We start from the raw sequence: 26,080 nt of genomic DNA, 5'->3' as shown, positions 1-26,080 counted from the left end.
ACTCTGTAAGTGCGGGTTCCTTGAGCACCTGTGACAGCTAAGAGTGAAGAGAAGCCCTTAGTGACCAAGCAGTGCACCACTGGGCACGGCACGATTTGTGTCCAGGGAAAGACAGTGTCTGGTGGGTGGGATGGGATGGAAGTCAAATAAAGGTTTCACCAGGCTACTCAGTATGGTACACATTTCTTGGAATTTTCCAGTTCATATTTTCAGAATGTGGTTGCTAGGAAAGCGGGGAGGGTCCTGCACTAAAGAATGTCAGAGAAGGGTCAACAAACTGGTTCCATGAGTAAAGGCGCTTACAACCAAGCCTGATGTCGGGAGTTTCAACCTCGGGACTCATAGAATGGAAGGAGAGACCTGACTCCCACAAGTTCTCTTTGGATTGCCACATACAGGCTGTGGCTTGTATAACTCCCATCCCCTCCCACCAACACAGACATCCATAAAGTCTCCAAGAAACAGACACTGAACTTTTAACAAGCACCATACGCTTCCCAGAGTCAGCAGAGATCTGCAGAAAGTCAGTTTGGAAGTGTGTCTACATGCTGATGTTAACTGGTGGCGACAGACCCCTTGTGGTGGTTTCAATGAAAATTGCTCTCCCCATAGGGTTGTATGGTTGGATACTTGGTGCCCAGCCGTCACTGGCAGTGGGCTTTGAGACTTCAAAAGCCCCCACCATTTCCAGCGTACTCTCTGACTCCCGCTCATGGATCAAGTGTAAGTTCTCAGCTTTCCCTGCCACCAGGCCTTTGCTCCACCCTCATTGACCCTAACACCCTGAAAACATCAGCCCAATGAAACGTTTTCTTTTGTAAGTTGCCTTGGCCATGGTGTTTTGTCGCTGCAATGAAAAAGTAGCTAAGGCAGCCTTGATGCCTATCTCCCCCAGAATCTACAAGAGACACCTGAGACCTGCAGCTCTGCTTCCTGCAGCGAGAAAGAACACGGACATCGGAATTGCACCAAGGGCTTTAACAGCCTTTTTTATCCCAGGAAAATTATTAGATTCCTTTGGACCCTAGATGCCAACAACCTTACTAACAGCACCTGTCCCAGCATGACCTGTCTCCCAGGGGTGACTGGACAATCACACTGTACACATGGCTTTAGATATCACAAATAAGCAGCTTCTGCTTGGGGAAACACAGTGGAGTGTAACCGCTAGCCGCAGTAACCAGACGGAGACCAGATTGATAAAGCTTTATTAAGACTTAAACAGAAATACTACTACTTCTGCACATGGACCACACAGCGTGGGGAGCTATTGAGACACCCTGCGCTACCCGCCAGCTGACTGACAGTCACTGAGTGGGGACAGTCAGGCCTGCTTATATCCACCATGTCTAGGCCCGCAGGTCCCATACTCCAACCCCGTCTCTTTCTAGGTAGACAAGCTGTCTTGTGCTAGACAGAATAAAGGAACTGCGCTTATGAACCTGAACATATTCAAGGACCAATATAAAGAGTTCCCTGTGTCTCAAGAAGCCTTGGAATCCTGAGGAGCCTGTGGAGGTGACATCATGCCCTGAAAGTCATCTGCAGAGTGTCTCTCTCCACACCAGGTGTGCAGAGATACCCTAGTCCAGATTCTGGAGTGGAGCGGTCAGAATCAGCTGATTGTACACAGCACGGTTCACCCCACAAGAAAATCACAAAGAAACATCACCCAGCAGCAAAACTAAATACTGGCCACAGCAAGATACAACTAGCCATAAAAATAATAAGCACAGAAACTAAGTGAGCACAAGTGATTGCAAACAGGACTATAGGGGAGAGCTGTGCAGATCGAAGGAAACGGAGCTTCCCCCCCTCCCCGCACAACACAGAGCACAGCCGCTCCCCAGGCTGCAAGTTAAAAACAACAAACCCCGCCTTTTATGTAGGTACTAAAATGAGTAATGGACACACTGAAACAGATTAAGAAATACTCGCTAGGAAAGTCATGCTCCTTCGGCTGCCATGGTTTAAACTCGTGGTTTACTCAAGATAACACAGCCTGCTCTCCTATGGCATCTGATTTTACTCAAAGGTTCAAGACACCTTTTTTCGTTTTTTTTGTCTTAAACGTGGACCGGGAGCAGTCTGCTGTCAACAGGTAGACGACAGTGTACAGACGGTAGGCAGCTTCATGGACTCATGCCTTCGGGGTGCCCTGCCCACTGGGGGCTTCTGATGGGGACCTTCAGACAAGAAAGGGTAAGGCTTGGGGCCAATCCAGCCTGACAAACACAAATGGTGGTCGCCACGCGTAGGCATGGTCTACTTCTGTGGGACACGAGTTCCCATCTCATTCCACATTTCTAATTCAGAAAACCTAGCTGCACCAAACTGTTTTGGGGGTGCTCCCACCGAGGAGTCGGATACCCAGCAAGAGACTGTTAGCTGCTCTGGCAACCTTCCCACCAAGATGATCGGCCAGCACAAGGAGCAAGCCCAAGCGAGAACCTAAAAGTCAGGCCCCAGCGCTCCAGCCTCCAAGGGAAAATGACCCCACTGTGGTTTCATGTCAAGTGTGGACTTGAACTCTGGAAGTCCTGGACATGCAAGTCCTTCCTATACATGAGAAGGGTCAGAAAGAAACCACTCCACCCTGCTCCTCATAGCCCCTGGGGAAACTCTGACCACTTTTTTGGCCAGTCCTTCTCTGTAGAGTCTCTTGTTACAACTCTCTTCATATTAGCTTCTCTGGCTTATCCCTCATACGGCAGATCTGTTTCGTCCCACGGGCCATGCTAGGAATGAACCAGAGCTTGCACACATCCTAGGCCAGTGCTCTGCCACTGAGTCACAACCCAGACCCATGGATCAAATCTGCACTGGTCTTTCTTCGACTCACACTATTTTTTCCAATTGTTTTTTGTCTTTCAAATCTTTTTATCTTAAAAAAATTCAATAGAAACATCTTCCATTGGACTTAGATAATTACAATCAAATGAACAGCAAGTGCTGGTCTATCCCCCCCCACCCCGTGGCAGCCATGGAAAGGTAGTGACATTCAACAGCACGTAGCACAGCTCTCCACCATACGTTTCTCTAGAACTCAGTCAGGGCTGTGCTGGGTTTGGCTGTGCGTGCCCTGACGAGCCTTTCTCCCTTGATCAGTTACATGGCACTGAAGACTGAGGACAAAAGGGAGCAGATGGAGCCTGGAGAAAACTGACCTAAGAAACAGGCTGACGTTTTACTTTTAGACAAGTAAGAAATGAAAACATGTCCGTCATTGCTCCTCCAAGGAACACATGCCCCTCAGGTTCGAACTTGGAACTTGCCGGCTTTGGTCATGTACTTTATGCCCTTGAATGGCTTGTACTTCTCTCCGTACATATCCAGACGGTTCACTTTGAGTCCTGCAGAGAAGAAGGGTGAGAGGGGTAAGACGTGAGCATCTCTCGGAAGCAGCAGCATCCAGGGGTCTGAGTCTGGGTCACTTCAGAAGTGGGGTGCGGGGAAGAGATGATCTAGGGAGCCCATCCTGTGAAGCAGAGGCAGACGGCCCTGCCATCTCGGGACGAACATTTGCAGCAAAGATTACATCAGCAAACAGCTCTCCTGGGGGAAGACCTCCTCTTGGTGGCAGGGGCAGAGAGTCGAGCAGAAGGCAGTGAGGATGCAGACAAATAACACTGTGTCTTGCTCAAGTTATTGGACTGAGTGAATGATCACAGCATTAGTGAATAATGAACGGACATGAATTGATCAGTGAAGGCTCCCTAGTCTCGGCAGACTGAAGTCACTCTGCTGATAGCTTTATGGCCTGTTAAGTGGTTCAGGAGAAAGAACATATCACTTAACTTTAATCACCTATGCTACAGTCTTTTAGTAAAGAGAACTAGAGTATTCTCTAAAGATAAACCTCAATTCTTTCTAAGGCTTTCAGAAGGCTATTCTAAAAGTTAAACAACAATAAAAATGCTTAGGGGTAAATGGGACATAAACGAATATCCAGAAAATGCAATCTATTACCACCTTGCTAAGTGTGGTCAAACTAAAGACAGTACGAATAACAGCTGAAGCTGGAGAGCTGTGTGGCTCACGTCTTCCCATTCCTGAAGAACGGAGAAGTCCTCACACTGAAGACCTTGGGAAGTTCAAGTCAACAGCTCTAGTGTGATCCAACAATGGCCTCCGAAGGCCTCCGCCAGCCCATCTCTCCCTGGGCCCCAGATGTTCTGACTTGGGGTCTTCGAGTTACTTTCTAAGCAGTCTGAACCAGGAAAGATATCACTGACGATTCCATAGTGGGTAATATAACCAGACCCCGTGTGACCCATCGTCAGAAAGCCCCAGAAGATGCTGAGGTCTGCACCTGGCGATAGACGCCATTTCTACTCCTCTGAGAGCCACCCGAGATGTCACTCACCAGAAATAGCCAGCTGCTGGATCTTAAACTGCAGGTTAATTGTGGGGTTCTCATCTGGTTTAGAAGCTCCAACCTGAAGACTCATTGTCCCCTTCAAACTTGGTAGCTTTTGTGGGTTTATTTTGCCTACATCCCAAGACAGCATCTTGGAAGAAAACACATAGAAGTGGGTTTCTTATGATGTTTCCATCTGAACTCAGAGCTCTAACCTCCAGGCATCTGATTCCATACTATGAGCCACCTCTGACGGGGGGCACGCTCCATTGAGAATCCTCTGTCAAAGATCTTTAGAACCAAGTCCCTTTGACTAATCCTGCCTTCCAACCAGGAATACAGCCTGTGTTGAAGGTGATTCGATGCCCAGCTCCTTACCTTCGTCACGGGGTCAAACGTGTGTGTCCCCTGGGATGGAGTGAGGCTCATGTTCAGGACTCCTTTGGGCATCTGGCTAGTGACAGTCACACCTTCTATTGTCTTTCCCATGCTCTGCTTGGGTCCCACTGTGATTTCAAAGCGTCCAAGTGAGCTACTGTCCCGGAAGCTGATGCTATGTTTGACATAGACTGGAATCGCAACTAGGCTGCAAAAGAGACAAAACACTCTCTTCAAAGAGAAAGCACCCAGGGTTGGAGGGATGGCTCAGTGATTAGCAGCACTGGCTGTTTTGGCAAAGGACCAGGTTTATTTCCCAGCACCCTTGTGGCGGCTCACAACTGTCCATAATTCCAGTTCCAGTGTGTCAGACCCCTTCTTCTGACCTCTGCAGGCACCAGGCATACATGTAATGTACATGCATACATACATATATAAGTGAAACCCTCATACACATGAAATAAAATAAATAATCAAAAATTTGGAACAAAGGAAACACCCTTTGAGTGCAGTCAACACTCTTTCGAGGCACGATTAACTGTCTTTTGGATGTCAGGGGATTTAATACTGACGTGCTGATACTCTGAGGAAAACCTTCTTTTGAAGGCAGCAACAACAGAAAACAGTTGCTATGCTACTGGCCCACACCTGTAAGCTAGGAGGACTGCAAGTTCAAAGCCAGCCTGGACTAAGAGAGCAAGACTGATTCAGCAGACACCACCACAGAAAGTAGTAATGGCAGCCTCGGAGACCCCTTGCTCTGGGTGAAGCACTGTGTACTCCGTCCTCACAGAAAGACACTCACTGTCCCCAGAAAAGAAACAGAGGGAGTGGGAAAGCAGCTCACTGTGCTGACACAGTTAGCAACCCAAGGAGCTGGAACCTAAAACCAGGGAGATGGACCCGGGGGCTAACCACTGTAGACATAGCTGCCACGGACACAAAGTCTGCCCAGGGAGATGGACCTGGGGGCTAATCACTGCAGGCATAGCTGCCACGGACACGGAGTCTGTTCCTCGTCGCTGCTTACTTCTGCGCACTGACGTGGTAGGAGAGCAGGCGGAAGTTGCCGTCAGGAGGAATGAAGGAGAGGATGCGCTCAGATTCCCAGCGCTTGAACCGGACACAGGGATGGAAGCTAACATCGTCCAGCAACCTAGGGTTCTGCAGAACCAGGCGGGGAAGAACACCAAGTGGGAGTAAGCAATTCGACGACATTTTCACTGAGCACATACAAGCATCAAGCATCCAAAGCCTGGTGTGGACTTCATAACCACCCTGATTACTGCCCGTGCTATTCCATTCTCGCCACTCTCGAGAAACATCTCATTTCCCAAGCCAACAAGGTTAACAACAGCTCTGGACGTTACCATGAAGGACAGAGTGAGGTCTGGCATCCCGGTCAGCTTAACACAGGCATCAATCACTCCCTGGATCTCAGCGGTGACCGTGGAACCTAAGAGGAAAGTGGAAGGAATGCTGGAGACCACAGAAGACTGTGTCCCTCCTGCTTCTCTCTCTGTCCTCCCTCCTGCTTGCCCGCCTGCCTCTCTTCCATCTGGCCACCCAGTTCATCTATCCATCATCCAAGCTCAAGTCTAAGAACTCTGATGAAAGTGTGGAGACAGAGACCAGTGAGAAATTAGGAGCCTAGAAGGGTTTTCCCTCCAGTGCCAGAGCCCCAGAGCTCCAGCACTAACCAGTGCTTCTGAAGATCGTTAGAAGGAGCTGCTCTCTGGGAGCCCAGCCACCATCTCAGGGGGTCCATGGTCCTCACCTACAGGTCTGTCCACCCCTCTTCCGTCTTCTCCCTCTACAAACAACCCGCCCTCCCTCCCTTCCCCTCCCCTCCCGTTCTGTCCCTAGCTCCTCTTCCTCAGTACCTTCAGGTCTCTGCATGTTCTAACATACCACATGTGTACTCAAGCCTGGACCAGCCTTCCCCAAGGCTTCTGTCTTCATCACACCCAATTATTTGCATTGTTTTTTAATTGGAAAACATTGTTTCCACACAATATATTCTGATCATGTTTTTTCATCTTCTAACTACTCCCCGATGGCTCCCATTTCTGTCCTCTGTGGTGGTACTCTCCATCTCCTGCCTGAGCCAGGTACACGCAGCCTCTTCCCACTCTGCTCTTGCCATGTTTGTTAGATACTATTCCTTGTAGTTCAGGCTAGCCCCACACTTGCTGTTTCTGCAAGGTGAGTTTTGGGAACTGAACCCAGCAGAGGATCACCCAAGACACTAACCGCTGAACCTTCTTCCTAGTGTCAACTTAAAACAAATGCAGCGATATAAAGTATCAATATGTAAAAACCTTAGAGGTCAGTGCATTTTTGAACATAGATGTGCCTCCTGTCCTTCCTAGCTGATGACACCCTCCTCCCTCTAATTCTAAGTTCTATCGCCTTAAAGTCACCTGCTTTGAGGTGTCTCTAAATGAAATTACTAGAAATGATAACATATGTGTCTGACTTTTTTTCTCAACAGTGTAAGAGACATGTTGATGGTGGATCAGTAATTTACTGTTTTCTTTTTTTACTCTGCTCGGTGACCACATCAAGACTTATTGGCTCTTTGTTGCTGTTGTTAGTGGACAGTTGGGTTATTACCCCTCTGTGTTAATATGCACACATGCTGTGATGGCCTAGTTTAAAGTCTCATTCTTTACGATCTCCTCACGCTCCTCAATCCAACTCGTCTTCTGTGAGCCCTGCTGCAGCGCTGAGGACATCGTCAGCTCACTCTGCTTACCGAGCAGTTGACTCTGCACAGAGGTCCATCTGCCTGCCCTTTCTTCACTGGCACCACCTTTCCATGCCACAGACTGACAGCCCGTGTCTGTCATGTGGTGTTAACACGATCAGTCTTCCGCACCGTCAGTGCGAGAATGTGACACACTCCCGAGTCCTCAGCCCCAGGACGCCTGCTTCTCTTTACAAACAACAGGATAGAACCTTGTCATTGTGACGAGTTCTGCCTCTGGACCTGGGAACCTAATACTTTCAAATAGAAGATCTAACCAACAGGAGCGCACGTTGTACTTCTTCCCCCTCCCCCATCTCTTTCCTGGTCTCTTGAAACAGCATCTGGCTGCATAGCCCCAGATGGCCTGGAAATCTTGATCCTCCAGTCTCAGTTCACTGATGGGTATGCACTGCCATGCTCGGCCTTGTTACTCGGTGTCCCCCTTCCCCACCCTGAGCCCTGCTGCAATTCTCAGCCCCACGACTCCTCTTTCTCCTTCAAGAGAAGCTCCACAAAAGGCAGAGTGTGAGAGACTCGGCTGCATCACCCCATCCACTCAGGGAAAGCGGCCCCTCTCTCTGCACTCAGAGAGATACTTCACAGCACCCACCTGACTTGTCGATGATGGCGTCTATCTCTTCAACCACATCGAAGTAGGCCTCGTTGTTGGTATACTTCACCCCCGTCCGTCGCCAAGGCACCACCGAAAGCTGCCCTGTTGGGAGCTGGTCTCCCACATTGGTGCTTCCTGAAACAATTAACACGGGTGACCAAAATCAAATCGGTATTTTAATGCCAACTCTCATCTAACAACCTAAGGACATTCCCCTCAAAGTTTCCATGGTCTTGTTACTCATGAGACACCGACTGGAAGATGAGCCTTTCACGTCTCCTATGTAGGACAGCCTGGTCTAATTTTAAAATCCATTGTCGCCATCTGGTCTGCTGCCTTGAGGGCAGGCTTAAAGGAAGCCACCTGAGAAGCGGATATCATATTTTGGTTTGGAGACAATGTGAACTGACAGATCTCAAATTCCACAACAGCTTAAATACGGTACAGTGTTTCTGTAGCTCTGGGCACCTACACACAGACACAATGTCACCATCAGTGAAACAGGATTCTAGTTTAAGGCAGGTTCGCAGGCACAGTAATGGAAGGGGGAAGTGTTTACATCAACAGGATCTGCCTTATTCCAACACTGAAGAGATGAGAAAGCAGCCAGATCCCGCCCCATCCCTGCAGCTGATGCAGCCAGATCCCGCCCCATCCCTGCAGCTGATGCAGCCAGATCCCGCCCCATCCCTGCAGCTGATGCAGCCAGATCCTGCCCTACCCCTGCAGCTGGTGCAGCCAGATCCTGCCCCATCCCTGCAGCTGGTGCAGCCAGATCCCGCCCCATCCCTGCAGCTGGTGCAGCCAGATCCTGCCCTATCCCTGCATGCAGTTGGGCATCATTTCCTTGCTACCCTGCTGTCACAGACATCAAAGCTCATTTTAGAGTGAACTGATGACTGTCACCCATTTAAACCCTATTTCCTTTTCCCTCTGCCTTTATCTTTTTACTCTAAAGAACTCCTAAATGCATGTATAGTTGGCACATGCATAAAACATTCCAGCTTTTCAAAACGGGGGTCTCGGAGAAAATTTTCTACTGCTGAGGGAGAACGAGGCTGTAAAAACTTTCTAACAAAGCAGATGTAAAAAAATTAAGGTTTAAACTAAACTCAGAATATTGCAAAAAATACAACATAGGCCAGTACTATGTTTTTTAAATCATCAAAACAGCACTGCACATATCTGACATCTTTTCTCTCACTTTCCTTTAAAGAAATCACCAATCTGTCCTGTCTCTTCCAACGTGGTGACTCTGAGTTTCTGTCTTGTGAGCCACAGGAACTTAATGCATCTTGATGGCTGACTGGGCAAACCAACCCTTCTGTAACGCCCTCACAAAGCTGTCTTGCTACTCTTCATGCTTGTATTTTCAAAAATTAGTCCGCCAAATTCTCTGAAACTCCCATTTACATTATTAAATGAGACTAAGCATGTAAAATGTAATGAATCACGATGATGGTTTCACCAAACCAAACATTGCACTGTGGCTCAGCAAATGCAATGAAAAGCTAAGTGGAAGTCACAGGCTAGGAGGAACATGGAGGAGGTGGCTCTCAAAGCAGAGCCTGCTAGCTAGCAGAGGGCAACCACCAAGGACAGGCTGTTGAAAGTTGGTGTTGAAAGAGACAAAAACCTCTCAATAAAAAATGAACAAAGGGCACAAAAAAGCAAGTCACAACAGAGGGGAAAGCCCACACTGATGCAGTAACAGCAAGTGAGTGTGTATCTAGTGGCTCACATCCCAAAAGTTAGCAGTGCATCAAGATGACAGCGGATCGAAGCGGCAATGGGAAGCAAAGGCTGCCAGGACTTTTCTATTCTGGTGTGTGGCAATCTCTAAACCCCCCCAGTTTGGCTCCTGCATTTCCAGAACTGAGTAGAGAAGACTCAAACATAAGAATCCTTTGTTTGAAAGGATTAAAAAAAACCCAAACGAGCCGGGCGGTGGTGGCGCACGCCTTTAATCCCAGCACTTGGGAGGCAGAGGCAGGAGGATCTCTGTGAGTTCGAGGCCAGCCTGGTCTACAAAGGGAGTTCCAGGACAGGCTCCAAACCTACAGAGAAACCCTGTCTCGAAAAACCAAAAAAAAAAAAAAAAAAAAAACCCAAACGAACATGAACATCATAAATAGGGGCTAGACAAATATGTCACGGTCCATCTAACATAGAACACCAGTCACAACAATCATGTCAGAATATCACAATTAGATGTTCATAAAACATTATTAAGAGGCATGATTGAAAACAATACACATTATTTACAAGTCTTCTATATGAGTGCTGGAGATGGTTCAGTTAAGAGCACTGGCTGCTCTTACAGAGGACAGGGTTTCAATTTCCAGCACCCACATGGCAGGCACCTCACAACTGTCTGCAACTCCAGTTTCAGGAGATTAGATGCCCTCTTCTGGCCTCCCCAGGGAACACACAAGAGTATGCACAAGAGGTGCAAACATTCATGCAGGCAAAAAAAATTTAATATACATAAAATTAACATTAGAATGTATTCTATCTACTCATCATTCATCTGTCTAGAAGACAGAAATATAAATACACACACACACACACACACACACACACACACACATATATATATTAGGTAAAGTTAGAGATTTTCATGTTCTTCTTGTGTTTCTCTGTGTTTCTGAGGTTTCCATACTACATATTTCCCCCTTTAATCTGGATAAAATCTGTTAAATATTTTTTTCCCCAGAACTGGGATTACATGTTAAGTGCTCTATCACCAGGAGCTACACAAAAATTGAAGTACTTTCCACATTTGACTATAATTTAGGTTAGACTCACAACACACAAAAGGTAAAATGGGATTATCAAGGATTCGGAGATGCCAGGGCTTGGGGGGAGCACCGACCCCCACGCAGCTTCACCCACACCCACAAACCACTCTCACCTGTGATGGTGTTGACCACCGTCCGGAGAATGGTGGGGGGCTTTATCAGTTCTTTGAGGATGTTGGACTCAGTAGCCAAGGGGAACCCATTGTCCAGCATCTCTTCCAATACCTCGTAGACCACAACCACATTGTCTTTGATTACTGGCTCTGAACAGACTCCAAAGTAGTCCTAGTGAAGACAAAACAAATGTATTCATCACCCGGGCTGTAGGAGAAAATAAAACAATATTCCTGAGAGGGAGGACTCGCCTGTCCATGGCGTCTAACCAGTGTGTCCAGGACATTTTCTCAGGAGAGAACCAGGTAGAGCCTTCGATCTCCTGGGCTTGGGGATAACAGCCCAGGACAGGCTTATGGTACCCGTGATGTCAGGGGTTTCATCTACAAACCAGAGGAAGGCAAGCTCTTTGCATTGATAAAATATAAAAAAAAAAACCTTAATCTAAACTAGATATGCTCATCTACAAAAGTTATGAGCTATGTAAAGTGGTAATGGATGACATAATGCAGAAATATACACAAAACCTTTTTTTTTAAAGATTTATTTATTTATTATGTATACAACATTCCTTCCATGTATGTTTGTATGCCAGAAGAGGGCACCAGATCTCATTATAGATGGTTGTGAGCCACCATGTGGTTGCTGGGAATTGAACTCAGGACCTCTGGAAGAGCAATCAGTGCTCTTAACCTCTGAGCCATCTCTCCAGCCCCCACAAAACCTTTTTATCCTTCTGCTGTGCACTTTCTTGAAATTCATTCAGAAAAGGATGACGAGGAGAGCTGTGCTAACCCTGCAGAAGGCCTGCGCGAGCATCCCTGGGGGTGGGATTCTCCAAAGTCCATCATTGACTTAAAGGGCTGAGCTCACATCCAAATTATCTGGGAAAAGCGCCGAAGACCTAGATTACACTATTCTCACTTCCTCTCTCTTCAGTGCTCTGGACCAAGCCTAGGGACTCCTGGGCTATCACCTTGTCACTCGTTAACTTACTTAGATCTTGATTTAACAGTGTAATGTGGGTACCGCTCTGTGGATGTGTGAGAAACTTGTGATCGCCAAACATGGCAAGTATGAGGGTGACAGTGACGAGGGCAGAAAGGCACGTGTTCAGTAGATGTATGTTTCAGGTATGTGTTTAGTCAACATACGTTCCAGGTGTGTGCTCAGCCGATGTGTGCTTCAGGTGTGTGCTCAGCCGATGTGTGCTCAGCTGATGTGTTCAGTCGACATACGCTTCAGGTGTGTGCTCAATGAATGCATGCTTCCCAAAGTGCCAGGCCCGGCTCTCACAGGGCCTCTGAGATGGGGTCCAGCTCACTGAGTGGGGGGAGTGTGCAGCTGAGACATCCTGTTCACCCAAGCACAGTTCTGACTGCTGAGCTGCAGTCTGCCTCCTCGTTCTTCTACACGAAGCCGTCTGAAGACACGCACTTCGTTCCTTCTTCACACTCCTGAGGGCCTCACGGCTCGAGCAATGGGACGAGCCTCAGATAATCTCACCACCTGGCCACTAAACCGATTCTATGGTATGTAGCCTAAACTACAGCCGACAATGAGTATCAGTGAGGGTCCAAGATAAGCTCACTAAGAATAAAGAATGTACTCCTAAAATAAGACATGAGAACATGACTGGAAGAAAATACCACATTTCTTTCCCAAGAGTGACTTTATTTTACAAACAAGCACTCATGTCAGGGGGTTCTATGAATCAAACACTACGTGGAAGGAAGGAGCCCTACAACGCAAGGCGCCACAGGAAAAGCAGTTGCTCTTCTGCTGCAGAGACTCCACTGTCTTCAAGAACAAGAGAAAACTGTCGCAGGAGGACAAACATTAAGCTAGACACTAAGCTCCACCCTGGCTCACTTTTACCATTGACTTCTACCTTCTCAAACCTCTCTGTGCTTTTAATTTTTTGCTGTTGCTAATTTTTCTTTCATGTGCACAGGTATTATCTGGCTATGCATGATGTTCATGCAGTGTCCACGGGCCAGAAGAGGGCGTCAGATCACCCGGAGCTGAAGTTACAGACAGCTGTGAGCCAGTATGTGGGTGCTGGCAATCAAACCTGGGCCCTCTGAAAAAGAGCTATTTCTTTTTCATTTTGCTTTGTGTGTGTGTGTGTGTGTGTGTGTGTGTGTGTGTGTGTGGTTTTTAGAGATAGGGTTTCTCTGTGTAGCAGTCCTGGTTGTCCTGGCATCTGCTTTGCAGACCACGCTGGCCTCAAACTCACAGAGATCCACCTGCCTCTGCCTTCCGAGTGCTGGGATTAAAAAGGCATGTGCCACCACCACCCGGTCAGCTAGTGTTTTTAACTGATGAGCCATTTCTCAAGTCTCCTCCTCTATGGTTTTAGGTAGACAACTTTTCTCACTTCCTGGTTTATAGTTATACAGTAACTACTATGACAATAAGACAGTTAATTCGTGTATGGATAAAGTACACAGAAATTACATCAGGGCCCAGGTAGAATAGCTGAACAACTTAACTACTAGATTCTTCTGTTTCCTCCATATTCTGGGCTTGCAACCTTAGGTTTTCACTATGCAAAGTCACTAGCGTGGGGATTAGAATTCCAAAACAGTATTTGGAGGCAAAAGTGTATTTTAATTCTCTTACCAATGAAAACAGTTCCAGTCATGTTGTGTGGGAGTGAGCACCCTGGACAGAATAGACTTGTTCTGTCGCTGTCAATCATGCTCCTCCCCTTTCCTAACTCCACAATCCGTGTCTACGCCTGGCTACCTCCAGACCTCACAAGGCAAAGAAGTGAAACCAAAGAGCCCTGCTCCTAATTGTGTACCCAAGTAATGCACATGGCCACAAGGTTAAAGTTGAGGGAGCATCAAGATAAAGACTGTGCTGTCTGGATCCAGAATCTGTGCGCAGTGGTACTTCCATGTTGATATGACTCACCTCCCCCTACCGTGTTCCCTCAGAGCAGTGGTTCTCAACCTTGACCTTTAATACATGTTGTGGTGACCCCCCAAACACAACATGATTTTTGCTGCTAGGTCATAACTGTAATTTTGTTACTGTTATGAATTGTAATGTAAATATCTGATATACAGGGTATCTTATACGTGACCCCTACAGGGGTCACAACCCACAGGTTAAGAACCCCAGCCTTAGAGCTACAAATCAAAATGAAGACCATGGCGTCCCTCACATTCGCACAAGGATGGAGCCCTGTGAGAAGTCATAGCAGCACCTATGCTACCTGTACTCAGCTCACTCAAAATGAAGGCGGAACTCACCCCTGCCAGACACAGCTAAAATAAGCTTAGCTTTTCCTGTTTGTCTTTTTAGAAAACTTTACACTCATCACTTTGGGCTACAACTCAAAGCAATGTAGCTAACAATGGTTAGCATAAACGTCACAGTATTAAAAAAATATCTGAACCCTAATTTGCAAGCAAAATGTAGGAGCAAACCTAAAACCACCACACACTCCCACGAAAGAGGCTTAGAGGCATCCAATCGGCCCCTTTGCAGCCAACTAACAGAACAGAAACAGGAATCTTAGATCAGACAGGAAATGAGCAACGTTCAGTTTTGATTTTTTTTTTTAAATGCTCTTAACCAAAGCTACAAACAACAGAGACAGGACTATAAAAATACTCCCGGCACCCAAAATACTGAGGCAGGAGGACAGCTGCAAATAAGAGCTTAGCCTGGGCTATATAGCTCAGGCCAGCCTGGGCTATTATAGAATGAGAGCCTGTCAAAGAGGCTGGGGTGGAGAGGGGCTTTTTTATGGTTTATAGTTTATACACATAAACTTTCCCACATTTACAAACCTGAAACGTGTCCACTACTCGGTGAAGGAATTCAATGACAAACAGAGGCGGGACCTCTGTCTGAATCACAGCCACAAAGAAGATCTTGTGTCGGTAGACACTCAAGAGGTAGTGGTGAGGCGTGGGGATAACCGGAGGAACGTTTTCGGCCTCCGTGGCCCTCTCCTGGGCCTCAAAAAAGTAATCACAAACAGAGCGACTGACCACACTTTTCCAGTGTTTCTCCAGGAAAATGTCTCCGGAGGAGTTGATCAAGAAAAGACTGTGAATCATGGTGAAGCTTGCTGGTGGGAGAGGAACACCTTTTCCGCCCACAAACCTCTGGATCGGGCCGATTTTCAACTCTGAAAAAGAAAGAAGAGGCTCGATTCAGTTTCACTGGACTAAGAACGTTCTTATTTTCCATTGGTCCAAGACTTTACCCTTTCTTCCAGACCAGGCTCAAGTCCTCTCACAGGCTCGTCCAACCTTCTGACATCGCAATACGATGCGGTCACCCACAAAGCATGTTCTCAAGAACTATACAACTGAGTTATAAAACGCAACAGGAAAATAAATCTCCTAATGTTTGAAGTAAGTTTACACGCTGGTGACAGAATTGTGCTCACACAACATTCGTAGCTGTCCTGGGTCACATGTGGCCTGCAGACCATGGACAAGACACACCTGCTACTATAGGAGCCCAAAGAGCCCTTCCGTTGAGCTCCTAACTATCTATCAGCCATCTTGCTTTTCCGTTGTCTATTCTCAGTTATCTTTAGCCTGCCTGAATCATATCCACTAAATACACAAATTTCAGGCTTGGTAGCTCAGCAGGTGAGGCTGGCTACCAAACCCAACAACACAAATTCAGTTCCCTGAGACCTGCAAGGTAACAAAGAGAACTGGCTACATGCTCCCCACATGGACACACACAAATACACGTAATTTCTTTTTAAATACCACTTAACCCAGCATAGTAGTACAATACACGCCTGTAATATCAATGCTTTGGGGCTGAGTCAGGAGGATCCCGCGTTTGAGGCCAGCCCGGGGTCATTACATAACAAGAGCTTACATAGCAAGATCCTGTCTCAAAACAAATAAGAAAAAAAAAAAAAGAAACTAAACAAATATGGCAGCCACTACCTAAATGGGCACTGAGGATGTCAAACGTGACTGGTGGAACTGGCATGCACTGTAAGATACACAAGGAATTGTGAGGGTTTGGGTGAGAAAAAGAAAGATACAATTTTAAATATCTTACCATTAATCTAATACTGGCAATATGCTTGAGTCAAATAAAATATATCACATTTTAACTTATTGTTACCCTATCGTGGTTCCTATGCGAAACGGCATACATGATGTGCATTCTATTTCTACTGAGCAGAGTTGGCTCCTGGAATCTTTACCACTGTGACCTTTACTCATTTACTCTAACCCTAGTCTCGGAATTATTTGTGCACAAAGCACTTCGTTGGGTGACTTTAAAAAAAAAAAAAATCTCTGGAGACACTCAGTTTGTCTACAGGCTCCAGGATGAGGCATCTGCGCTGCACCCCAGGGGTGGCCTTGAGGCGAAGGGACTGAGAGCTAGCACAAGTGGTCCCATTGCTAAAGCTTGTTTTCCCAGTGCCCAGGGGAGGGCACGGACCGCAGGTGTGCAGGCTGCCAAGGCAGGGAGCGGAGAGGTGGCAGCCAGGCAGCCTAGCATCCTGCACGCATGGGGTATTGGAGGCCCTGTGGGCCTAGGGGCTCCAGCCTGAAAATTGTCCAGAAGCAAGGACCCTGGTCCCAGGACTGCGCACCTGTGTTGCCATGCCAACAGTGTCTGCAGCCCGCGACTCCTCCCGTACCTCTCCCCGGCGACGCCCAACCCGGCCCTTCCCACCGGCTCTCAGCCCTACCAGCTTGGACCAGGTCTCAGGCTCCGCTCGGGCTCCCGCAGCGCAGTTGCGCGGTGCTCTGCATCTTGCGCGAAGGCCCCGCCTCTTCGCCGCTCGCCCGCTGATTGGCCAGCCGCTCCCCGGCCCCGCTCCTGAGCTCTGATTGATCGCTGGTGGCTTGCTAGGTTCTAGCATCCGATTGGCCTTCGTTGAAGGTCCGGCAACCTTCAATTGGTGTAGCCCTATGGTTCCAAGCCCTGATTGGAAGATGAAGACGGTCGGCCATCCAGTCACAAGGGGCCTCCAGGAAGCTAGAAAGTGACTGGAAGGGTGGAATGATTCCTGGGTTACGATTTACCTAATTTAATGCGTCATAGACAACCAATCAGGACTACCCTCCATTACACAAGTGCACTTAGAAAGCGTCTGCGGCCGGGCGTCGTACAGATCTTTAATCCCAGCACTCAGGAGGCAAGCAGGTGTTATCTGAGAGTTCGAGGCCAGGCTGGGCTACACCGGGAGTTCCAAGCCAGCCAGAAAGGGGGGGGGGGGGGGAATAGGGAAGGGAGGGGACGAGGAGAGACAGAAATCTACCCTTCCTTCTCCTTTCAGAATCTCAGTTCCCTGATCGACAAATAAAGGTGTTTTACAGGTCTTTGAAATGACATTAAAGTGTTCCGGGGTGTGAAGCAGAAGTCAGAGGAAAGATGTCCTTCAGTCATACTAAAATAAGGCTTTCGGTAAGATAAGGTGTGAAAGATGTACCTTCAGTCATACTAAAATAAGGCTTTCGGTAAGATAAGGTGTGAAAAGGGCAAGCTGTGGGGATGTCAGTGCCAATCCAGACACGACTCCAGAAGGTCTCTGGCAGTGGCAAACAAACAAAAACAACAACAAAACAAAAAACAGACAAAAAAAAATACAGAGGCCCCTTCTCGAACAAGGTTGTTTGTTGACCCCTGCAAAGGCTTCCACGCACAAATGCAAACACATACTTCACACGTGCAAAAAAGATTTCCCCTTTTTATTTTGTTTTCTTTTTGAGACAGTTTCTCTGGGTAGCTGGCTAGCCTTGAACTTAAAACTGCTTCTCTCTGCCTCCCGAGTCCTGGGATTATAGGCTTGGTCTATAAAGCTTGCTGTACCCACCCTGCGGGGCCGGGAGGAGGGGGAGGGGGATTGTAAAAGCAAATAAAAAAAAATAATAATTTCAAAGCTAAAAAATAAAAAGAGCAATTTGTGACATTGTCTCATAACTCAAGTCTGAAATTAGAGAAGAAATATTCATCAAATGAAAATTTTTCCTGAGGAAAGAAAAGAGCTTGGACAAAAAACAAAAGTTTTCAAGTAACATACTATTTTCTAAGTAGTTATTTAGATAAAGATGGCCCTCAGAAGGGAAACCCAAACCTCTGCTTTGCAAACTCTGCAGTGTGCCAGACCTGGCTGCTTCCTGTTCATCAAATGTGGTTTGTTTTTTATTTGCCAGTGAAGAGCAGAAAAACTTCCCTCTGTCAGTCACCCGCCGGACTTCTTGTCTGTGTTTGGCTCACTCCGTTTTCCCTGAGTGTTTCGGATGGCCCTTTTTATCATTTGACAATGGTTTTCAAATTTCATTAAAAATCAACTCAACGCGTTGTGATACAGCTGCCTCACACTCTTCTTCAGCGTCTTCCTGAATGAAATACAACGTGAGCAATCTATGACCACTCCCGCGGACCTGAAAAGTGACTGCTTACAACTCATTGTATGTAGCGCTAGATTCCTCTGCACAAGCACCCCAGCCTACTTTTCTCGGCACACTGTTCTTTCTGCCTTCTCTCTCTTGATCTTTTGCTCTAAGGCTGTACTTTTTTTAAAAATTTCCAGGAAGATCTTGTAAGTCCCATTGGTCCCCGTTTTAGAATTCCTCAGACAGCTTATAGATGCGTGGACCTAAAAGGACCCCCAGACTTCCAAATTCACACGGCAATCAAAGATTGTTTTCTGGATCCTTAAAGTTTTAATTTTAAAAAAAAGGTCCCCAATAGAAAAAGAGAACGTAAATTTTGAGGAACTCATCAAAGTCAATAGAAAATATTTGAAAGTACATAATCATTTAAAATAAGAAGCATCTGGGTAAAAAAAAAAAAAACAAACCAAAAAAACAGAAAACACCTCCTGATTGTTTACATAACCATCCTGTCTTTTTCAGCCAAGAAAGCTCTAGCTGCTGAAATGTTGAGCGCCACTAGAATAGTGACAATAGCCGGACCCCTATTAATTTTGCGCAGCGGCGGACTAAGCAGTGAGCTCTTCGCCACGGAAGGTGGCGCTGCGGGGCCTGAGGGAACGGACTTTTCTGGACCCAACCTGGACGGTTGAAAAGAAACTTGGGATTTCTACAGTGAATTCCCGGGGGTGACTCCTCTCCAGTCCACCACAAAGGCGGGAAATAAAGCGGGCCCCCGGGGACAAAGCGGCGCCTCCACCCTCGCAGCTGCGGGGCGCCGGGCGGAGGGGAGGAGGGAGGAGGCTGGCGGAGGTCGGTTGCCATGGCGACGAACCAGCATCTGAAGCCGCTGAAAGGACTCTTTGTTTTGAAGCCAGCTGACGGGTGGTGCGGTTTCTAAGGTACTTCTCAACGCCTCGGTCCAGGGGAGGCGAGTCGAGCCGGAGTCACCTGGGATGCGCTGCGGGGACAAGCGGCTCCCACGGGCTGGCCCTCCGATGGCTGGCGCCGGACACCTGCTTCCCGTCCGCTCTGCTAGCCGCGGTTCCGCAGATTCTTGCTAAGGACTGGGCTAGCGGGCTCAGGAAAGCCACACAGAATTACGTCGCTGGAAGAAAAAGAGAAAGGGACCACCGTAGAGAGACTAGAAGTTGCGGAAGCTAGTTTCTCTACCGTAAGAGCCGGTTCCTGGGGACGAACTGAAGATGTGTATGGTATGGGGTGGTGTGTGCGAGCGCACGCCTGTGTTTGCATTTCAGGAAGTGGTTGCTTAGGCAGCTGTGAGACAAGCGGCTGGAGCAGGGGAAACGAAAACTCTCAGCTTTCAGTTTTGCCTGGTATACTAAGCATTATCTGTAGAAGCAAAAGTTTAAACAAGAAACTTAAAGCTGCACCCAATACTCTCTGTCTAATGGGATTTGGAACACTTGAGGGCATCTGAACCTTTATTTACTACTTCAATATGTCTTGAAAATGTGCAGGCATAAACTAATACTATTCGCCCTCAGACCGGTAAAGGTGGTAGTCAAAGGCAAACCATACAGCAAAACCTGTCTTCTCGTCTTATACGATGTGGAAGGAGCCCTCAATGAATTGAGGAGCAGGTTGCATAATCCAGAGACTGTAGCGTTCTTTCACCCTCTAGAGACAGTTTGTAAGCAGGGAAGGATTGTCTCAAAGGTTTGGGTCCCCGGTCTCTTGGTTTGAGGCTTGCGGCCAAACCTATTGGGGGGTGGAGAAGCCACTACTTTCGCTGTTTTCACTACAGTGGGAAGCAAAAACAGAGATAGGACAGGGTCTACCTTCCAACAACACCCTTTTCAAAAACACATTCCGATGTTCTGCTTTCTTCCAGTAGGTTCCTCTTCCTGGTTCAGTCACCTTCCAACACATCATGAACTGGGAATCAAACCTTCAATACATAGGGGTTTTTTTTGGGGGGGGGGGTTCTCGGATCTTTACTATAGCACCTCTATTTATTGTAATATCAAAGTAACCACAGGGACTTTAAATTAAGCAGATACAATTTTTTCCTCCTTACAAAATGGTGTATTATCAGTAAAATACTTAACTTTTAAAGAATTTAAGAGAGAAGGAACACGAGGTTGGGTGAGTGAGGTGGTGAGGATCTGGGAGGAATTGTGAGATCCGGTCAAATAAAAAAATAAACGTAAAAATCTATCTTACTGTGTGTGTGCATGCACACACCTCCACAACACACGTGGAGGCCAGAGGACAGCTCTCAGGAGTCAGTTCACCCCTGCCCCCTTCTGGGATCTGGGAGGGAAACTCATGTCCTCGTGTCTGCACATGGGCACCTCCACCCATGGACCACCTCGCCAGCCCGAATAATGAACTTTTGAATGCCAGTGTCACAGATGATCTTTCTACTCAGACAAAAATAGTTTCCTTAGGGTGGCAAAGGTGACCAACAGGAGACAAAAGAGGTAAGCAAGGGGAGGGTGTAAGGAATAGGCGCAACATACAAATATATACATGTACAAAAGCTTGAAAAGAAGTTAAAGAATTTAAAAATAATATCCTTAGCAATTAATGCATAGTGATTTTGAGTTTCATCTATTGAACACTTGTGTCCCTCGTGAAGACCTATGTTAAGAATTTGATGGACATTATTTTATCTATGAAACTTTTCTTATTTTACAAGGGAAGAGACAGCTATATTCTCTAATGACCCTAGTTTCAGACAGCTAAGGCAGCGACCGTGTGGGTTTGAAATCATGTCTGAAAACCCGAACTGTCAGCCCTCAGACATCACATACCATAGCCGGAACTGGCTTATGAACGTGACTGCCACTGTTTTCCTTACATTTAAAAGAATTGGGGCGAGAGTGATGGCTTAGTATTAAGAGCACTTTTCATTCTTACACAGGACTCGGTTATGATACCCGGTACCCACATGGTGACACACAACCAACCACCTTTATCTCCAGGTTTCGGGGATTGGATGCCCTCTTCTGACCCCTGTGTGCTCCTGCATGATCATAATACACCTAGGCATGCACACACACACACACACACACACACACACACACACACACAGAAAGAGAGAGAGAGAGAGAGAGAGAGAGAGAGAGAGAGAGAGAGAGAAACACAGAGACACACACACACATTTTAAAGAAAGGAATTGTATTCGTGTGTTAGCCTTTACAACGCTTTACTGCCCTGGAAAGCAGAGAAAGTCGTGCAAACTTGGAGAGAACATGCACTATCCAGGCTGATAGTTGCCTGTATACCTGGAGTAAGGAAATTGACCTTGAGAGGAAGTGCACCCCCGTTACCACCTTCTCTCAGTCTGGGTCCCTTTCCCGGGACAGAGCAGTAGCTGTTGCTCCCTTGTTGCCCAGCTGTGAAGGTTCTAAGTTTCTGCTGTAGCTATCATCCAAGTAAGAGTCAAAAGCTGTTGGTGTACTTAGGCAGCAAGCCAGATGACTTTGAAACTTTGTTTCTTTAAGCTGGGAAGAAGTCTCTTGGAAGCTCCTCCACCCAGCTAATAGCTGGCTTGTGTTGACTTGTTTGAAAGCATTCATGGAATTGGCCATAGTACAGAACTCTTAGGAAGCACAGAGACTTCTTCTGTGCAATTATGGTGGAACATTAACTCCATTCAATGCCACTCATAAGCTTAGGAAAATGTAACTTCTAGCTGATGAAACTGAGATCCTGATTATAGAGTTCAGGTGGGTAGTATGTGGGAACCTACATTTCTTTCACAGTTTTGGTATGTTTGAATTTTTTTCTAATCATGTTGGGAAAAAGACAGATTCTGATCCGAAGCCTCTCTTTTCTCCAATTTTATGAGAAAAAAAAGATTGAAATTTAGAGAATTGTTAGACTTTTTTGTTTAAAAACACATATAATTAAGATCACAAGAACACTATGGATGATAAAAATACAAGATGAGATTTCAGAAACTAATAATTTCAGTGGTCTTTTCTTGGGGCTTGAGACACTTGGTGGAAAGTATATGAACACTTTCTAATAAAACAGTTCCCAGCATCATTACAGGTTATCAGTGAATGACTAAACGCCGATTGCCCATGGGAGGTGAGAGTGGAATGCTGCCCTCCTCCACTCCGATTTCAATGCACACCCCTTCCTTATTCCTGTGCATTAAATCACCGTCTCCGCACACAGTCGTCTGGCGGGAGGTCCTGAAGAGCTGACCATATAGATCAGTGCCTATGCAGCCCGTGCATTCCTTAATCGTGACAAGAATGCTTTCCTCTCTGCCGTGGCTGCCAGTTCCTCACTGATTTCAATTCTGCCCACATTTCAGCACACATATAAATAGAAGATAGGATGTGACTAAGGAACATTTTGTATTAGCTGATTTTCCTGAATGGCTATTCTTAGCTTAGTAATAATTTTCATAGTAATATATTGATATAGCACCCCTAACCCCAGCTCCATACTTCACCAAACTCTCATGTTAAGGGTACACAGAGCTAAGTATTTATTCACTAAACTGGAGAAAAAGAAAAGTAGAAGAGGAGGAGATGAAACTAACAAGAGCTGAAATTAATGCAAATGAATATGAGTCATATAACCACAGTTATACAAAAGATTTGAAAATAAAACTTTTCTTTATAGGATTCTATGGAAATTAATTGAAATATCTTTTTCCAAGCAAAAATTACACTTAATGTCTCAAGAAAAAGAAAATCAAGCCGGGCGGTGGTGGCGCATGCCTTTAATCCCAGCACTTGGGAGGCAGAGGCAGGCGGATCTCTGTGAGTTTGAGACCAGCCTGGTCTACAAGAGCTAGTTCCAGGACAGGCTCCAAAACCACAGAGAAACCCTGTCTCGAAAAACTAAAAAAAAAAAAAAAAATACAAAAAGAAAAAGAAAATCAGAATGGTCCATTATAACAGAAGAAATGGCAAATATAGTTAGACATCATCTATTAAAATATGGTAAAATAAACACTTGGGAGGTAAAATCAGGCAAATTTCTGTGAGTTTGAGGTCAGCCTGGTCTACAGAGCTAGTTACAGGACAGACAGGGCTGTTACAAAGAGAAACCTTGTCTCAGAAAAAAAAAAAGGAAGAAAGAAAGAAAGAAAAAAAGAGAAAAAGAAAAATATGGTAAAATATTACTAATGAGAACAAGATAATGTGAAAAAATAATAAGGAATAAGAAATTTTCAGAGGTTAAGCCTAGGAAGTCTGCAGATACAGGGTGGGTGTAAAAAAATTAAAAACAAACAGCAACAGAAATAGCAATCAAAATCCAGTTAGAACACAGAAGACCAATGCAGAGTCTGTCTTACTACCAGGAATACAATTGGTAAGAAAAAAAGGGTGGAAGGAATCTATAGTGAAGAGAAAGCAACCAACATCTAAATTGAAGAAATCCCTGAGTGTTCAGGTCAAGGAATGAAAACAAACCCATAGAGAAGAAAGTGTCTAAAACCGTCATAGGTTTTTGTTTGTTTACCTGTTTTTGTTTTTGTGAGGGTGGTTTTTTTTTTTTTTATTGTTGATGTCTTGAGACAGTGTCACACTGTGTAACTTTGGATGGCCTGGAACTTGTGATGCTAACCAGGTTTGGCTTCAAACTCAGAGAGATCCAACCACCTCTGCCTCTCAAAGGCTGGGATTAAAGGTGTGTGCCCCATGCCCAGCCTGACTGGCCTAGAACTCACTGCATAGATCAGGCTGGCCTTGAACTGACCCTGCCTCCACATTCCCTGAGTCTGGTGATCCACATGGATTTTTGAGAGCGAGAGAGAGAGAGAGAGAGAGAGAGAGGAGAAAGGAAGAATTGACTGATACCTTGTGTGTTTGACCTAATGGGAAACAGTAAAGAGAAGCCACACAGTCCTATGGGAAGGGAGAAGAAGAACGTGGGCACAAAGACAACTGAGCAAACAACAGAACTGATAGGGAACAGGAAAAACATAATATAGTACCAGGAGAAATGTCACCATCAAGCTACACCACTCTTCATGAGCACATGTTAGCTATAATGTCTTAGTTCAACATGGAAACTTTTCTCAGCCTACCAATGAATCTCCAGAACCTGAAATAATGCTGGGGAAATGGTGTTCTCCACTAAATACTCAGTGAACGGACAGACGGATACAGAAGAGCACTTAGCCTCCGCCATGACATACAGAGACAGGGAGGAAGGATTGGGATGGCTAAGAGTGTTCAGCCTTTGCTATATGTCATTGAAAACCCACCAAGTTAGGGAAGAAAGGATAAGACAAGATAGGATAAAAGGACTGGGGTTGTAGTTCAGTGGTAGACCAGTTGTGTAGCATGTACAAGAACCTGGTTCCATCACCAATATTACACACACGCACTCAACAATATAAAAGCATAATTCCAGGATAGATTACTAAAATGATACAAGTGGTTGATTGCCCGGGTTGTGGTAATGTAGAGAATCAAGTTTTGCTTATTTCTGTGAAACAAAAGGAGTGGGCCTGGAGCTTGCTTCTCTCCATCTCTACCCCTTCAAATCAAATGGCTGGCTGAGCCAGCCTGCGTTTGCTCAGTAGACCCAGTGGCTTCCGGTGATCCCATAAACTCAGCTGTGGAACGGCCATTTTCTCCCCCCAGGATGTTCCTGCTCCTCCCCAATTGACGCATTTCCTATCTCTCTCCTCTTCCTCTCCTTTATAAACATGGACATGCCCAAAAGCAGCTCTTCTTGTGGAACTGCTGTGTCCAGATGAAGCGTGCTTCCAGGTGGGAAAACCCAGCTGAAGGAAGTTTACATGTGAGAGCTGACATAGGCAAGAAGGCAGACAGGCATGGTGTGATTTATTACGCTGAGGGTTCTATTTAATTATGCTGAGGTTCACACTCTGAATTCCTAACTCTAGTCCTAAGCCTATCTTCCCAAGGCTACCCACCTGTGCGATGTATCTTAGCCAGAGATGGGGTCCAGTCTATCATGATAGTCTCTGGTTCAAGAGTGGGGATCTTCAGGGAGACTCTCCAGTTGCAGGGCAGAACAAGGTGGCATCTCTCCAGATGTGCAGAGCAGATCATTGCTCTTGGGCTCTGCTTATAGACTGTCCAGTGGGTGTCACAAAGTTCTAGGACTGTGTCTGTTGTCTTGAGGGAGTGATGCCACTGGGTTCTGGTTAGCAGGTGCAGCCTTGGGTGTAGTGGGGACCCTAAGTTATTTTTTGTATGTCTAAAAGACATTTTTTTTACTATGTTCCTAATATCTCTCTGCTAGACAGTGCATGGATGAGCACAATCTTAAATGCTGTGCATCTATGTCATGAATGACACCACAGTGCAGGGTTTTTATTGTTACTTGCTTGCTTGCCGTTTTGTTTTGTTCTTAAGACAGGGTCTCCCTAAGCACCCCAGTCTTGCCTCGCTCACTCTGTGTGCATCAAGCTTGCTTTGAACTTGAGACCCTCCCATGTCAGCGTCCCAAGTGGTAGGGGTTACAGGCATGTGCTGAGGTGCCTGACTATTGTGCTGGTTTACTTTTTAGTGCCATGCACTGTTTGGCTTCTATGGAAAACAAATCCAGTGTGGTAGGGCACACCAGTCTTTCCAGTTCTAGAAGATTGAAGAGGTCAGCCGGGACTGCATAGTGAGAGAGACCTTGTTTTAAAAGTCCCAAACAAATCAAAGTCACTAGGGGTGTGGCTTAGTTGATGCATTAGTGACTTCTCTTGTTGCTGCT

The 26,080-nt window shown here is 46.2% G+C and overlaps 1 protein-coding gene across 2 annotated transcripts; it reads right to left on the bottom strand.

Moving 5' to 3' along the window:
• Nucleotides 1–1,191: 1,191 nt before the first annotated feature.
• Nucleotides 1,192–16,869, bottom strand: Ap3m2 (adaptor related protein complex 3 subunit mu 2). Of its 2 annotated transcripts, none has more exons than XM_041673934.1 (9): nt 16,714–16,869; nt 14,825–15,168; nt 11,018–11,189; nt 8,101–8,238; nt 6,109–6,194; nt 5,769–5,902; nt 4,739–4,946; nt 4,367–4,511; nt 1,192–3,353 (listed from the first exon to the last, which is right to left on the bottom strand). In XM_041673934.1, exons 2-9 carry the CDS (start codon nt 15,095–15,097, stop codon nt 3,253–3,255), a joined length of 1,257 nt encoding a protein of 418 aa, XP_041529868.1. In that variant the 5' UTR covers nt 15,098–15,168; nt 16,714–16,869; the 3' UTR covers nt 1,192–3,252. The 2 variants fall into 2 exon arrangements, with proteins under 2 accessions (XP_041529868.1, XP_041529869.1); XM_041673935.1 differs by having other exon boundaries at nt 16,615–16,740.
• Between the last annotated feature and the right edge of the window lie 9,211 nt (nt 16,870–26,080).

This window comes from Microtus oregoni, unplaced genomic scaffold, assembly GCF_018167655.1.
Source record: "Microtus oregoni isolate MIOR12 unplaced genomic scaffold, Mior012 000024F_ref0000369, whole genome shotgun sequence".
Classification (NCBI taxonomy): Eukaryota; Metazoa; Chordata; class Mammalia; order Rodentia; family Cricetidae; genus Microtus; species Microtus oregoni.
Note: the sequence above shows the minus strand (reverse complement) of the source record. Positions and strands in the feature narration are given on the sequence as shown.

Excerpts from the sequence above, each read along its gene's own strand:
- Ap3m2 (XM_041673934.1), bottom strand. The coding sequence starts at position 15,097 with ATGATTCACAGTCTTTTCTTGATCAACTCCTCCGGAGACATTTTCCTG. Across the intron at positions 11,190-14,824 it reads GAGTAGTGGACACGTTTCAG|GACTACTTTGGAGTCTGTTC; the intron begins GTTTGTAAATGT and ends TGTCTTCACTAG. Across the intron at positions 6,195-8,100 it reads CGCCATCATCGACAAGTCAG|GTTCCACGGTCACCGCTGAG; the intron begins GTGGGTGCTGTG and ends CTTTCCTCTTAG.